General features: G+C 54.9%; 1 protein-coding gene across 2 annotated transcripts in view; it reads left to right on the plus strand.

Annotated features, from left to right (window-relative positions):
• The window catches only part of PRKCD (protein kinase C delta), a 28,724-nt gene extending 14,632 nt beyond the window's left edge, over window positions 1–14,092 (plus strand). The window contains exons 2-18 of one of the 2 annotated variants that reach the window (XM_074313095.1): window positions 1,879–2,001; window positions 3,158–3,357; window positions 4,610–4,670; window positions 4,846–5,008; window positions 5,107–5,138; window positions 6,253–6,338; window positions 6,578–6,713; window positions 6,865–6,959; window positions 7,584–7,680; window positions 7,901–7,998; window positions 8,149–8,322; window positions 8,565–8,656; window positions 9,233–9,295; window positions 10,320–10,458; window positions 10,634–10,822; window positions 11,422–11,550; window positions 13,415–14,092. In XM_074313095.1, coding sequence (XP_074169196.1) covers window positions 1,887–2,001; window positions 3,158–3,357; window positions 4,610–4,670; window positions 4,846–5,008; window positions 5,107–5,138; window positions 6,253–6,338; window positions 6,578–6,713; window positions 6,865–6,959; window positions 7,584–7,680; window positions 7,901–7,998; window positions 8,149–8,322; window positions 8,565–8,656; window positions 9,233–9,295; window positions 10,320–10,458; window positions 10,634–10,822; window positions 11,422–11,550; window positions 13,415–13,573 — 2,028 coding nt within the window. In that variant the 5' untranslated portion in view covers window positions 1,879–1,886 and the 3' untranslated portion in view covers window positions 13,574–14,092. Of the gene's footprint in view, window positions 1–1,878; window positions 2,002–3,157; window positions 3,358–4,609; window positions 4,671–4,845; window positions 5,009–5,106; window positions 5,139–6,252; window positions 6,339–6,577; window positions 6,714–6,864; window positions 6,960–7,583; window positions 7,681–7,897; window positions 7,999–8,148; window positions 8,323–8,564; window positions 8,657–9,232; window positions 9,296–10,319; window positions 10,459–10,633; window positions 10,823–11,421; window positions 11,551–13,414 lie in introns of those variants that run through there. The other variant, XM_074313094.1, reaches the window with a different exon arrangement.
• The last annotated feature ends 1,605 nt before the right edge of the window (window positions 14,093–15,697 follow it).

Consider the following 15,697-nt stretch of genomic DNA (forward strand, 5'->3'; position numbering starts at 1 on the left):
GCTGAGCCATGTCTGCTGGGCTCAGGCCCTGGGAGTGGACGCAGACGTGTGGCAAGTTTGTGCTGTGCAGTGGCCCCCCCACCCCCCAGTCATTCTGGATCCCCAGGGAGCATGATCTGGATGCTGCACACCTTGGACCCCCAGGCCAGGCAGGGTGACGGGAAAGGGCATGATGTCTTCTTGGCCTGGGAGTTTGGGACACTCACCCAGACTCCTACACCCACTCCCAGCCAGGCCCGTGCAACTCGCTCTTCACTTCAACATTACCTGAGTGCCTACCACGTGTCACCCACTCACATGTCCTTGCAGACACACATCTCCACAGCTGCGCTGTCACCTACATGCAGCCTCACACACCACCTCGCACACTCACGCATGCTCCAGCCCACAGCTGGCTCTCCCTCCCTTCTACCGAGAGGTCATGGCGCCTGGCCTGGCTGGGCTCAGGCTGAAGGCTTTGGGGCCTGATCTCAGACACGAGTTCGCACACCCACTGTCACTCCCTCTGAGTAGGAGCCAGGCCTAGGCAGGGGACATGGTGGTGTCTGCCCCTCCTGTCCTCTGCTCTCTGCTCTGGCTGCTGGCCTCAGGACTGGCCAGGCCCCCGGGCTGGGATGCAGTCTGAGGTCAGTTTCCTGTGAGCTCATCTGGGCTGAGAGCTCCCAGCAGACCTGGTTGCGGCTCTGGCTGCCTGTGGGGGAGCCAGGGAGCCATCCCAGGGCTGGGTAGCTGCTGCATGTGCTCTCGTCCATGTGTGTGGGTCGGGGTGCATGTCTGAGTGTGCTTCTCTGCTGGCCTATGCTCCGCATGGAGTACAAGTGCATAGTTACGTGCAATAGATGAGTGAGAGTTCCTTCAGCCGAGGTTGTGCAGGACCCTTCTGTGTGGGGCCCAGGCCTGGAGCCAGTGTTCGAGTAGGTGTATGAGTGTGCCGGCGTGGGCTTGCACATGTGAGCTTCCTCCACGAATGGCAGCCCACAGACCCTTGGCGTCACTGCCTGTAGTGACCCCTCCATTTGAAGAATGGTGAGGAATGGAGGAATGTGGGACCAACGTGTGGTTTCAAAAAGCAAACTCAGCATTACATGGAACATTAAAATAGTTTTATATTTGGAAACAAGTTTGTTTGAAAGAGCTGGCAACCTTCTGGGTAGGCGAGAGTCCCCTGACCCCAAGGGGCTCGGGTTCAGAAGGGTCAGGCCACTGATGTGGGCGGACCCTGCACTGCCCTGGCCTCTGAATGAAGGGGGTGCTTCATTAGTGGAATCCCAGCTTTAGGTTCTGGCGTGGCCTCAGGGTGTCAGTTTTCCTGTCTGAAAAGTAGGGGTGGTCCTCTTGGCCCTGCTTGTCTGTCTGGGTAGTTAGGAGCAAAATATTTTGAAAACCAAGAAGGGCTGAGTGGGTAAGGTGTGGGGAGGAAGAGGCACTCTCCTGCCCATCTTGGGCAGCACATGCTGGGTACCTGGCACTTAGTAGGTGTGCACAGTTGGATATTAGAGGCATTGAATGACTCTCCAAAGGAATGGAGTCACAGACCCAAAGGTCCACAGGATCCACATAGGTTTTGGAGAGGAGTGAAAAGGAGTCCCTGCCTGGAGTAGACTGGCAGGGGTGGCCGACCAAGGGAGCAGTGCCAGCCAACTCTTGCCTGATGTCCCATCTTCTAGTTTTACCAGGGATGCCACAAATCTAGACTTACATAAAACGTCTCAATTTTAACATTGGCAACTAGGATTAGTGCATTTTAAGAACTGTGTAGGCCAGACTCAATGCTGTGAGAGCCTGCGGGGAGCGGATACCTGACCCCTCCCAGGGCTGTTCTGCTGGCCTGCCCTGCTGCCTCGCCTCAGCCTTTCTGTCCACACAACCCCCCTGCAGGCTCCATCATGGCACCGTTCCTGCGCATTGCCTTCAACTCCTACGAGCTGGGCTCCCTGCAGGCCGCGGATGAGGCAAACCCGCCCTTCTGTGCCGTGAAGATGAAGGAGGCGCTCAGCACAGGTAGGCCTGGAGGCTGGACCCCGGAGAAGGGGCAGCAGCACTCGGGAGTCGGCACAGCGGGAGGTCCTGGCGGGGTCCAGGCCTTGTTCCCCCAGAACCACTGAGGGACACTACTTTTCCTCATCCTCATCTCCCTGCCCCTCCCCGCTGTGGGTGCAGGACAGCAGAGGCCACCACGTGCCTATAGGGCCTCCAGCACTGGCTGCGTGGAGCCCTCACTAGAGCTTGGGGCTTCTGGCTCCTTCCTCATGGGTGGTTTCACCGAACAGCTTCCCCGTGTCCATCTACTATGCCAGGCCCTATGCTGGGCACTTAGGACACTGCTGTGTCCCAGAGCTGGTCCTGCCTTCGTGGGGTTCACAGTCAGGTGGGGGAGCCAGACAATAAGTCCTGTGACTGGGAAGCTGAGAGGAGGCACCCTCCCAGGCTGAGAGGTTTGGGGTGTCTTCCTGGAAGAGGCGAACATCTCACGGCATTCCTTCTCGCTTCTGCCCTCATCCGGTGAACCCTGGCTCATCCTTTAGGTCTCAGCTGAACTGTCCCTTCCTCCAGGAAGCCTTCCCAAACCTTAAGCTGGGGCAGGCCCCCTGACATGGGTGGGTCTAGAACCACCTGCCTTGCCTGCTTCAATTTCATTACAGCCATGATGTAACATTTACTTGAGGGAAGAACTGGTTCATGTCTCTACCTGGGACTCAAGCTCTCGGAGGGCAGACACCAAGTTCAACTTTTCTTTCTGCCATGTTCCTTGCCTCCAGTACAGGGGGCTGGCATGTGGGAGCGCTCAGCCGTGTTTACTGAGTGAAAGCATAGGGAAGGGGACATGTAAGTGGGGCTAGAGGAAGACGGTCACAGAAAGATGGAAGAGCAGGAGCAAAGGCCGGGAGGTGGGACCTGGCAGGTCGCCCAAGACGAACTGCCAACAGTTCTGTGTTCCGGAGCGCGCTGTGTTGAGATGAGGCTGGTGAGGTGAGCAGGGCACAGTCGTGCTGGCTGAGGAGTAGAGACTCCGTCCCAAGGACACTAGGAAGCCATGGTGGGCCCTCGGGGAGAAAGAGCCAGGCAGATGCTCTCAGGGCTGAAGGCTGTGGGACGTCCGGGAAGGGAGGGACAGAGGGGCCCTCACCTGATCTGGCCAGCTTGGCCTCTTTTGCAGAGCGTGGGAAAACGCTGGTGCAGAAGAAGCCCACCATGTACCCGGAGTGGAAGTCCACGTTTGATGCCCACATATACGAGGGCCGCGTCATCCAGATTGTGCTGATGCGGGCAGCTGAGGAGCCGATGTCCGAGGTGACAGTGGGCGTGTCAGTGCTGGCCGAGCGCTGCAAGAAGAACAATGGCAAGGCCGAGTTCTGGGTGAGGGGCACTGAGCTGCGGTTGTGCACGCGTGTGCGTGTGTGTGTGTGCGTGTGTGTGTGTTGAGTGAGGATGGCTGAGTGCAGCTTTGCAGCCGACATAGCCTGAGTTTGAATCCGGGCTCTGCGATTTATCAAATCCCCAACTTCTCTGAGCCCGTTTCCAAATCTGTAAAAAGGAAAAGCTGTTAAAGACCCTACCTCAGGTCAGCTGTTCAGATGAAATGAGCAGCTAGATGTAAAGGGCTAATTGTAGAACTGGACACAGGATAGGTGCTAAAGAAAGCCATCCTTGTTACTGTGACTACTGTTTTCCCTTTTAATTTTGTAAAGGCAAGACGTACACGTAGTAAAACATTTCAAACTGAATGTAAGGGTGTGTCCTGCCTAACCACAGACACCAGGCCCCTTTCTCAGAGGCACCCATTGTTCCCAGTTCTGTTTAGAATCTGTGCAGGTATTCTAGGCCCAGGCAGGCGTTGGGGAACAGCATTATCATCTCTAGCATCCAGGAGGTAGATGAAGGGAAGGCTGATGGCCCACCACTCACCTGCCAAACCGCATGTGGCCATGTGGCCCTTGTGGCCACAGATGCCAGCGCTGGCAGAGAGTCCCCCACCCCTGCAGCTAAGATATCCCCACTGAAAAAGACCCTGTGGCCATCGGGGACTCTGGTCATCCTCCAGGGAGGGCTGAAGGGTTTGGGCTAAGAGTGAAGTTGACCCAGGGCTGGACCAACTGTCGGCCAGTCAGGCAGAGACACTTGCTGAGCTCTCTGTCCTCTGCCCCAAGGGACATTGTTAATCAAAGGTGAGGGTCCTGCCCTCAGAATCAGCCAGTCTGTGTGAAGAGACGACATGTAGAACCCCTGACACAGAGAGGACCAGCATGAATGAGTATGTGTGTGTCTGTGTTGCATGTTCAGGGGGACAGGGGCCCTCCATTCTAAGATCCTTGTTAAGGGGGCAGCAGGGTTGAGGGTGGGGAGTTTCCCTTCCCACTCTGTTCCCGGGCCATGGGGCCAGGCTGGGTGTGGGCTGGATCCTTTCACTTCCCCAAATGTAATAATACCCCTAAGTAGGAGGTTGTGGGCGGGGCTCAGGGGCGGGGCCCTGGCCTTCCCACACCAGGCAGACAGGTGTCTGGCTAGGTTGCCAGGACTCCCTTGGCCTTGGGGGACCAACCATGGGGGCAGGTTCTGAGTCTGGCTTGGCCTGGGCCCTCATTGACCCCCTCCACCCTCACCCCTGCAGCTGGACCTCCAACCCCAGGCCAAGTTGTTGATGTCTGTACAGTATTTCCTGGAAGACGGAGGTAAGACCCTCCCCACCTGGGCTAGGGACGTAGGTTCAGAGGCCAGAGCCAGGGTAGAGGTTTAGAAAAGCAGCCCCCATCAATCAGCGATCTGTCCAGGGCCACCCTGGGAGGGACTGCAGGAGTGTTGCCCCCCCTGCGGCTGCAGCTGACCTCACCACTCCGCGGTCCCCAGATTGTAAGCAGTCTCTTCGGGTTGAAGACGAGGCCAAGTTCCCAACAATGATCCGCCGTGGAGCCATCAAACAGGCCAAAATTCACTACATTAAGAACCACGAGTTTATCGCCACCTTCTTTAGGCAGCCCACCTTCTGTTCTGTGTGCAAAGATTTTGTTTGGTAAGGGCTGGCTGTGCCCATTGGGGGTGGGGTGGGGGTAGGGAGGGCCACACTCAGTGCTTCCCCACACTCACCCTGCCTGGGGATTTGCCTTTCAGGGGTCTCAACAAGCAAGGCTACAAATGCAGGCGTAAGTGTCTCTACAATCTGGTTTGTACTTACGTGTGTACATGTGTGCCTGCCAGTGCCTGCGTGTGTTCACAGGAGAGCCGGTGTCCCTGTGTTGGGACTGCATGTCTAGACCAAGACTCTATGTGCTTGAGTGTGTGCACGTGAGATTTTCCACGTCACAGTGCATGTGTATATGATAGCTGCGCTTAGAGAGTGCTGCAGCTGACTTGCTCCAGCTCATGGAAGCCAGTTCTGCATGTCTCTTCCCAACTCTGCATTCAGTGACATCACATTGGTAGCCTACAATAGGCCACCAGGGAGTATTTACCCGGAAATCAGCGGTGCTACACATCAGGGCTCTTTTCTCCCAGAGAGGCTGTCACACCTTGACTGGACCGTCCCTGGCTGCCTGTGTGCTTCTGTTAGATATGTGTGCACGCGTATGAGCACATCTGTCCCCATAAGGGTACATGCACCAGGCAGTGTGGGCCGGCCCTATGAGCACAGGCTCTGGAGTCAGACTACCTGGGTTTGAATCCCAGCTCTACCACTTCCTAGCTGTAGGGCCTAAGGCAAAGTTACTTAACCTCTCTGTGCCTCAGTTTCCTTATCTAAAACAGGGATAATAGAGTCATTGTGGAGGTCAAATGGGATAAAATATATAAGCTGTTTCTAGGTGTGCCTGGCACATGTAAACATCCTATATAAGAAGACTTGTCGTTATTACACATGCTGTGTATGTATGTCCAGGTGTCTCTGAGTTAGGGTGTATCTGTGTGTGCATGTGTGTGAGAGAGAGTTTAGGAGCTGTTTGCTGTCCTGGGGCGTAGAAGGGGGGCTCCCCTGACTCCATTTCTCACTGCAACACCCACGCCCCTCACTTCTGTCCCCCACCCTGCCCCAATCTCTGAGCGTTTCCTAATCTCTGAGATCCACCAGATTGGCCTGTCCTCCCTGTCCCATCCTTTCTAGGCCCCTCCTTCAGGGGCTGGCCAGAGGAGAGAAAACTCAAGCTCTGAGGGTGTGGGTGGCTGGGAGAATGGTGCCTTTGTGGAGGGGCTGGACTGGGCCAGCTCACCGATTCTGCCCCCCTGCTGCCTTCCCATCCCCCTCCTGGCCTGCGCCTCCTCAAGAATGCAACGCTGCCATCCACAAGAAATGCATCGACAAGATCATCGGCCGGTGCACCGGCACAGCCACCAACAGCCGGGACACCTTAGTGAGGCTGGGCCAGGGCAGGGCCCTGGGGTGTGGGGGGCTCGGCCAGCTGGGCGGGATTCGGGCTCGCCCTCCCCTTCCCCCGTGTTTCTTAGTCCTTCCTTGGACCTCTGGATTTCCCAGTTCCCAGGGGAGCCCTGTTCACATCTTGCCCTGCATGGGGTTGGGGGAGAGCTAGGGGTTAAGGAAGGGGCTAGAGCTGATATGTGACTCTTGACCTGTGACCTTCTCCCACCCCAGTTCCAGAAAGAACGTTTCAACATTGACATGCCGCACCGGTTCAAGGTGTACAACTACATGAGCCCCACCTTCTGTGACCACTGTGGCAGCCTGCTCTGGGGGCTGGTGAAGCAGGGATTGAAGTGTGAAGGTGCGTGGTACCTACCTCCGGGCTGGGGCCGAGGGGGGGTTCCCAGCTGTGCCTACCTGCCCAGACCTCATAAACGCGTGCTGCCTGTGCCCCCTTGCTGGGGGATTTCACGTGGGGTGGCCTTGGTGACCCCTCCCTACTGGCCCAACTGGCTCTACTATGAACGTGCACCATAAGTGCCAGAAGAAGGTTGCCAACCTCTGCGGCATCAACCAGAAGCTCTTGGCCGAGGCGTTGAACCAAGTCAGCCAGGTGGGTAGCACCGTGGGAACCCCAGACAGAGGGTGGCAGGGTCGGGGGGTAATCAGGGCTCATACCCACTCCTGGGGAACCACAATGGTGGGGGGTGCTTTATACCCAAGACTCTACTTCTGGACGATTTAGTTCAAGAATTAGGCAGCAGAGGGTGGTGGGCTTATTCTCATGAGAAATTAGTTTTCAAGCAGTTCTTTACTTGAGGGTTGAACCTGGGGGCCTCAAGGTTGGAACACTGGGAATTAAAAGCCTTGTGGGTATGTTTTGTGTATGTGTTGGGTGTGGGTGGGGCTTGAGGGATGCCACAAAACCTGAAGGTAAAATTCTAGAACCAATCACAAGTGAAGGCAACATAAACAAAAATATATTGAGTAAGTGATTGGGAAGGTGGAATCCAGTTTACAAAACTTTTGTTTATAATCACTGCTTTGCAGTCCACCGAGGCGTCCCTGTGCTGCTGGAAGAGTGGGAGGGGGGTCAGGGGGGGTAGCGGGCTTTGCTCCTGCTGTCCCCCACTGGTATCAAGGGTGGAGTTATGGATGGTGGGGGTCCGCCCTCTGGGCTGGGAGTTCCAACCATTGTATGCCCACCTGTGCCCCCAACCACCACACCCTCCTGCAGAGATCCAGCCGGAAGTCAGACACAGAGTCTGCAGAGCCTGTTGGGATCTACCAGCATTTCGAGAAGAAGCCAGGAGTCTCTGGAGATGATGCCCCAGGTAAAGCTGGGCCCATTGCCCCCAGGAAAGTTCCCACGCCCCACTAGGGCCCAGGACAGGGTCTGGCCTCCCTCTGCTATCAAGTGACACCTGAGAGGAGGCACCACCATAGGGAAGCAGCCCCTTCCTCTCTGAGGCCCTTACCCCAGCCAACCCCTGGCCCCAGGGGAGGAGACTCGGCAGCCAGAGACCTGAGTCTGAAATGCCATCTCTCTAGCAGACAATGGCACTTACGGCAAGATCTGGGAGGGCAGCACCAGGTGCAACATTGAGAACTTCATCTTCCACAAGGTCCTGGGCAAAGGCAGCTTTGGGAAGGTAAGGAGCCACATAGCCCTGGGGCAGCCCAAGGGACCCAGACCCAGCAGCTCAGTGGCACCTGCTTCTCACCCTACCTGGCTTCTTCCTGGTTGGGTGGCGCTGTGGTGCCCAGGCCTCTCCTGCTCAGCATTGCCGTCCACCGGTCAGGTGCTGCTTGCCGAGCTGAAGGGCAAAAAGGAGTTCTTCGCTATCAAGGCCCTCAAGAAGGATGTGGTTCTGATTGATGATGACGTGGAGTGCACCATGGTGGAGAAGCGGGTGCTGGCGCTCGCCTGGGAGAATCCCTTTCTCACCCACCTCTTCTGCACCTTCCAGACCAAGGTGCTTGACCCTCCCACTGTCATTGCCCCTGGAGCTGCAGCCCCCCACACCCCACGCAGGGCCATGTCTCCTACCCAGACCACTTCAGGCAGTGCTGTCCCCCTCCTCATACTCCCGAGGGTGGCGCCATGTCTCCTCCCCTCACATCCCCCAGGGCAGAGTTGTCCCCCACTTCGGTGGCCTTCAGCAAGGGAGCCTCCCACCCATTTCTGTGCCTCTGCTAACCCCCCTCCCCACCCCAGGACCACCTGTTCTTCGTGATGGAGTTCCTCAACGGGGGGGACCTGATGTATCACATCCAGGACAAAGGCCGCTTCGAGCTGTACCGCGCCACGTACGTGAAGGCCCTGTTGGGGGAAGAGCCCACTGCCGGGCTGCCCTCCAGTCCTTCTTCCTTTCCCCGGACAAGCCAGCCTGGGCTAGAGCTGAGGTTGGAGAGACTTGGGGTAGCCGGGCTGCCCCCACTGTATGGAGAACCTGGGCAGTGGGTGAGCTCTGGCTGGCAGCACAGCACGGCCATGTGGGGCCTGTCCCTTCCCTGGGTCTCAGCCAGTGCAGCCTCACAGATGGTGATCCTGCACGACACAGGACGCTGGCGTGTGACCTCCAGTCTGGCGTGCACCCCACCCCACACTCTGTGTGTGTGGTCATATGTGTATCAATATAAATGCATACACTCTTAGGACAGAATTGTCTTATTTGGAGCTCTTCCTTCATCAGTTTCTTTTCTGCCTTGGCTGCCAGCCCCCACTTGCCTGATAAAAGATGTGCTTGATCAGGCCCAGGTTGTCCATGGAGTTATTTGCAGCATTTCCTGCCCCAGGGGGTAGGGATGAGGGACCAGGGAGAAGCAAGGGCTGGCGAGCAGAAATTCCAGAACACTTTGTCTCTCTGTCTCTCTTATATCCAGGTTTTATGCAGCTGAGATAGTCTGTGGACTACAGTTTCTACACAGCAAAGGGATCATTTACAGGTACAGGGATTGGGGTTTGGGGTTTACGGGAGCTTTTAGGAGGAGAAGTTCCTACTGCATCATATCCTCTGAAATGCTCTGAGTGGGGCCCGGCCCAGCTGTGGCCCCGTCTCCATTTGGAATCGGTTTTGGTTGGGTATTTGCCTAAACCTCCTACTTCATTGCTAGAATTCCTTGTGGCCCCTCAGCTGAGGCTGGCATGGGTCCAGGGACTGGGAACTCACTGCCCATACTTGGTGACCTTGGCTGGAGAGCAGCACTGACTGGTACAGTGTCTCCCTTCCTCAGAGCCATCAGTCTCGCTCTGAAGCCCCATCTGAGCAATCTAAGCCTCCACCAGTAGGGACTGGCTTCTATAAATTCTCTCCCAATAAATGACGGTCCCATCCTACAGTAGATTAGTATGCACCCATCAAAAAGGCTGGAGCCACGCTCTGTGTCCTGAAGTCGGATGATGCCAAGAAAGTGGAAAACCAACTCAGGGCGACAATGTGTATTGAATACTAGGGTTCAGGTTTTAAAAGGTGAGGGTAAGAGACGTAGTGTAACGTGCTTGTCTGTGCCTAGACTCACTCTCGGGAGGGTCTGGCAACTGAGGTTAGTGGAAGGTAGACTTCATTCGTGCTGTTTGTCATGCTGTTTGTGATCACATGTATAAGTTATCTATTTAACTAACCAGCTACATAAAAATACACATGGTCCTTGCCCTTCTGGAGGCAGACAAACTTGAGCTCAGGGCCACCGCTGACTGTCTAGGTGACCCTGGGCAAGTGACATCACCTCTCTGAGCCTCGTTTGGAGCTTCAGAAAGTAGGACGGACATGTGTCCAGTGTGTAGCACCAAGTGGGTGCCTTGCAGGAAGCATCTGTGTTAGTACCTCTTTCCCTTCTGCTTCCTTTTTTCTTCCTCATTCCCTCGTCCCCTTGGGGAGAGTCCTAGGCCTGCAGAGCTGAAAATGAGAACGTGGGGGCGGGGGGCAAGAGGAGAATTGGCTCTCATGACCCCCTCCTGCCCTCCCCTCAGGGACCTCAAGCTGGATAACGTGATGCTGGACCGGGAGGGCCACATTAAGATTGCCGACTTCGGGATGTGCAAGGAGAACATCCTGGCGGAGAAGCAGGCCAGCACCTTCTGTGGCACCCCTGACTACATCGCCCCCGAGGTGAGCTGGCACCCGCCCGGTCACCACCCTAGTCAGACATCATGTCTCGGCGGGGTAGAGCCAGGAAGGTTTCCCTGAAACAGTGATGTCCACGCCACAGCAGGAGGGTGAGGAGGCCTGGCCAGGGCGCGTGCTCTGGGCCTTCTCAGCGCCAACACCTCTTCTCCTGCCCCAGATCCTGCAGGGCCAGAAGTACTCGTTCTCTGTGGACTGGTGGTCCTTCGGAGTCCTTCTCTACGAGATGCTCATTGGTCAGTCCCCCTTCCATGGTGACGACGAGGACGAACTCTTCGAGTCTATCCGTGTAGACACACCGCATTACCCCCGCTGGATCACCAAGGAGTCCAAGGACATCCTGGAGAAGGTGGGAGGCCCCGTTAGGCTGACTGGGGCAGGGGCCGGTACACGTGGGGTCACAGGAATGCCAGAAGCCTCCAAGTCTGGAATGGCAGCCTCACTGATGGTCCAGTCCTAATACGTTGGGGGTATTGTTCCCTTGACACGTTCGCAGGCGCTCCTGTCTGTGTGTAGCCTGCACTGAATTGGCCTGGCATGTGATTATGAGCTTAGGTCAAGAGACAGACAAGCCTGAGGCTCAACACTGAGTCTGTCTACTTATCTGCAAAATGGAGGCTAGGAAAGAACCTGCCTCACAAAAGTTGTTGAGAAGAAAACATAAGTGTATGTTGCTCAGGTCTATGTCAGACAGAGAGCAAACCCTCAGTAAACAGCCACTGCCTTTCCTCACGAGTCCTTGCAGTCCCCGCCCACAGGCTGTTGTCTCTAGGGGACCCGGGAGCACAGCAGGCCAGAGAAGATCCATCCCCTCAGCCCAGAGGCCCTGAGCTATACCACTGGGCTAGGCCACGCCTGCCTGGGTACCTTGGATCTGCTTGGGGGTTTGCTGAGGCTCCAATTTCCTACAGCCCTCGGGTGCTAACCGGGGCCCCTGCTGGGTTGCAGCTGCTTGAAAGAGATCCAACCAAGAGGCTGGGAGTGACTGGGAATATCAAAACCCACCCCTTCTTCAAGACCATTAACTGGACGCTGCTGGAGAAACGTCAGGTGGAGCCACCCTTCAAGCCCAAAGTGGTATGTGATCCAACTCCAGTAGGCCACGCACTCGATGCTGTCCCTGCTGCCTTCTGGGGTGGGCACCCCCTTCTTTGCCCTTCCTCTCTTGTGCATCATTTACATGCTTTCCTCCTCTCCTTTCTCCTGGCAAACCTGCTTCCCTGACCTCCCTGGTACATTCAGTCACAGCCTCTACTCTGATATTCTTACCCTCTCTCTCCTCACTCAGTCATTCAACAAACACTGGGAACTGTGGGTCCAGCCAGCCTTTAACATACGTTCTTTAGTGCCCGCTATATGCAGGGGACTGTGCTTTGGGAATCACTTCCTCCCTCCATACATCCAATCCATTTTCCAATAAATATTGGAAATGCTGAGTGCCTGTTGGGTGCAGAGCTCTGTGCTGAGCTGCTCGGCAAAGGGGGAGGCCCAGTCCCAGAGATGGAGGAGCCCACGGAGAGATAAGAAACTTGAACACAGATGACCATTCATGATATAACACAACAGCATGAAAGATGTCACAAGACCACACATGATCAGTTGTTATTGGGCAGGTCTCAGCAGGAGCCCAGAATGCATAGCACTGGGTGGGTCTGAGAGGAAGTGGGACATGGGCAGGGCTGGGGGCCACTGGGAGGCGGTCCGGGTAGAGGAGGGATGGTTCACACTAAGGCCCAGAATCCACAGAGGCCTCCAAGGAGCCAGCAGGAGAGCAGAGGTAGGTTGGGGCCAAAATTCGAAGCACCCCAAACACCTCAGAAGTTGGACTCTGTGGCCCTTCTCTGATCACAGTTCCTCCCACTCCTTTTCTCTCCTCTGCTTCCCCTCCTCCGACAGGACATGCTGTCTCCCTGGGCAGCCTGTGTGATGTGCCCCACGATTATGCCTGGAGGTTGCAGAGCATTTTCCCTGCTCCAGGGACCTCCTGGGCTGGGCACGTCACTGCCAGGCCAGGCCAGTGCAGGAAAATTATGCAGCCTGCCTGGAGTATTTTGCTTATGATAGAAAGAGGGATAGATTGATGTGTCTGCACTAAGAAACACAAGGTGGGAGTGCTGATCAACAGCCCGTTAGTGGGAAGTGGTGGGGCCTGTGGCGAGTGACCCAAGGGGCCGTCAGTACCAGGAGAGGACTTGCCAGGATATGGGTCCAAGGCTGCTCTGCTCTGCCTGTTTCCAAAAGAAACCAAAAATCTGGGGGTTTATGTCAAATTGCCCGATATAAAAATGTTGGCTCAAATTCCATTAAAACCCGCTGCTAGTCAAAATGATTGTACTTGCCAGCTCAGCTTTGCCAGAGGGCCACCAGCCTGAGATCTCTATTACCATCTCACTGTATTCTCAGAAGCAGTGCTGGCACATTTCCTGTGAACAACCCGGTAGTAAGTAGTTTAGGCTTTGAAGGCCTCCCGGTCTTAAAGCAGCCATAAATGATATGTCAATGAATGGGTGTGGTCATGTACTAATAAAACTTTATTTATGAACACTGAAATGTGAATTTCATGTAACTGTCATGTCATGACATACTCTCCTTTTGATTTTTTTCTTAAACATTTAAAAACGTAAAAGCCATTCTTAGCTTGTGGGACTTACAAAAACAAGCAGTGGGTGGGGTTTGGCCCATGGACTGTAGTTTGCCAGAACCCTGCTCAGGGCCTGCCCACCTCTCCTTAAGCAGACCGAGAGCTCCCTGCTGGCTTCTTTCATCCCCCTTGGGGAAACGGCATCTGCCTTCCTGCTGGGCTCCTCTCAGGCTATTGGGAGAGATTCCTTTTTCTGTTCTTAAGGACAGCTCTGGCCTGGCCCAGCCCCAAAGTGATTCTGAGGTGTTTAGAAGGCCACCGCTTGGGTCCCGCTCACCTACCCCTGCCCTCTGCCCACAGAAATCCCCTGGAGACTACAGCAACTTTGACCAGGAGTTCCTGAGTGAGAAGGCACGCCTCTCCTACAGTGACAAGAACCTCATCGACTCCATGGACCAGACAGCATTTGCTGGCTTCTCCTTCGTGAATCCCAAATTTGAGAGGCTCCTGGAGAAGTGAGGTTCCCAGATATGCCCCCCAACTCGTCCCAGCCAAGGAGCACCCACCCCCAGCCCAGGGAGAGCAGGCTTGCCCCCCTCCCCCGCATTGTCACCTGCCCGCCCCCCACAATAAGCAACAGTGTGACTGTGGTGATTTCTGCTGCTGCCCCACCTCCTCCCCAACGAGGGGCCTTGGCTCCTGTCTGGCTGGTCTCTTAATGGTACTTCCTCTGTGAACTGTGTGAATTTGCTTTTCCTCTGCCCTCAGAGGGAAACTGTAAATCCTGTGTTTCATTACTTGAATGTAGTTATCTATTGAAAAAATATATATATATATATGCATATATATAATAGGCTGTACATATTGCTCAGTAGAGAAAAAACATGGACAGGTAATGTGTTGATCTTTTAAAAAATTATATATATATATATATATATATATATATATATATATATATATATATATATATGAGCATAAGCTGTTTGAACCACCGGGTTCTTTTATTTGTATGTCTAAATAAACACCAAATGGTACTGACTTGGCCATCGGGATGTGTTTGTCCCAGGAAGCTGGTGGCTGCTGCTCCCACTTTTGGCAGCTGTGTCCTGGAAGCTAACTGAGCTGTTAGCTGCAGACACAGACCCTTGTGTTTTCATGCAAATGTGTTTGTATTTATGGGTTTCCTCTGACTCTAGGGCCCAGGGCCTAAAGCAGAAGGTTTTTCTGGGTGGCTTAAACCGAGCCCCAGATGTCTCTGTGGGGAGATGGGAGGAGGTGGGACCAGCTGCAGTCTGTCTCAGGAGAGTGAGGCACCATTCTGCAAGAGCAGAAAGGTGAAGAGCCTGGCCGGAAAGCATGAGTGAAGGCCTAGAGGCTGGCCCAGACTGGAATGAAAGACAGGGAAGAAAAAGTTAATACATCTCAGGCTTCAGGCAGATCTGGATTCAAACTGCAGAGTGGCCAAGAGACATAGGCATGGCACTTAATCATTTTAAGCCTCAGTTTCCTCATCTGTAAAATGGGGACAAGGCAAGGCGATGATAGATTTAATTCTACATGTCATTACTATTTATGCCCCAAAGGAGTCTGTGTCTGAGTTCTAGAATCTATTTCTCTACCTGGGGAAGGAAAGGGGAGCAGGGCAGAAAGGTGAGAAAATGCCAAGTGGTTGGGTCGAGGTTGGCGGCCATGTTCCAGTGTGCCTGTTGTCCAGTAAAGAACGTGGCTCCAAGGTGGTGGCCAATGTCCCCCAAGCGTGCAGCTCTCCCTCCCACCACCTCAATGTCTCCTTCTCTCCCACTTCCTATTTCTTCCTCTCTGCCTCTCTCCCTTCTGCTTCCTTTTTCTGTCTCTGGGGCACAGGCCTTGAGGCAGGGCCCGCCTTCCAGCCCCTCTGGTCCAGCCCCCAGCCCTTTGTCCTTAGATGTGGGTGAGGTGCCCCCAGCGCCTGATTGGCTGCTCCTGGCAGCCAAGCAGCTGACTTCCAGCAAGTTCATTTTTCTGGGCTGAGGTACAAGTTTCCATAGCTGGAGAGGAGCAGGATGGGGCTGGTGCTGGCCAGGGGAGGGGGCTGAGGGGGCCCGAACTCTCCCCTGAGAGACCAAATGTCTCCCTCTGCTCTCCACCCACCATCCTGTCAGGGAACACTTGTTGAATCCCGGCTCTTCACAGAGCAGTGCAAACCCTGAAGTGGGGCTTTGTCTCTTGGGATCAGTCAGGGAAGACAGCATGGCCTGGGCTGTGCTGGGGCTGTGAAAGCCCCAAGGTGGTGCGTGGGGACTCCTGTTCCCTGCCTATGCTGCAACACGCACAGGCCCCAAGGAACCTCCCACACCCCAGTGCTGTCCAGAGTAGGTTTAGAACAAAAATATGGTTGGTGTTTGAATTCAGAGCCTCTTGTCATCCTCTGGCCGCGCCAAGGCAGAGGTTTGCACCCAGAGCCCCAGTTTCCTACTGTACGGAATGGGGAAATTAATAGTTTATCAGCCAGAGGTTGGGGGGAAGAACATGGTACCTGGCATCAGGAGACTGGGGTTTGAATTCCACTGTTACGTACACACTGTGGAACCTCCATGAGTTTCTTCATATTCCTCAGTTCCCTCATCTGTAAAATGGGATCATTAATCCCTGCTGCCTTGTGGA

This window comes from Rhinolophus sinicus, linkage group LG10 (assembly GCF_036562045.2).
Source record: "Rhinolophus sinicus isolate RSC01 linkage group LG10, ASM3656204v1, whole genome shotgun sequence".
NCBI classification, from domain to species: Eukaryota; Metazoa; Chordata; class Mammalia; order Chiroptera; family Rhinolophidae; genus Rhinolophus; species Rhinolophus sinicus.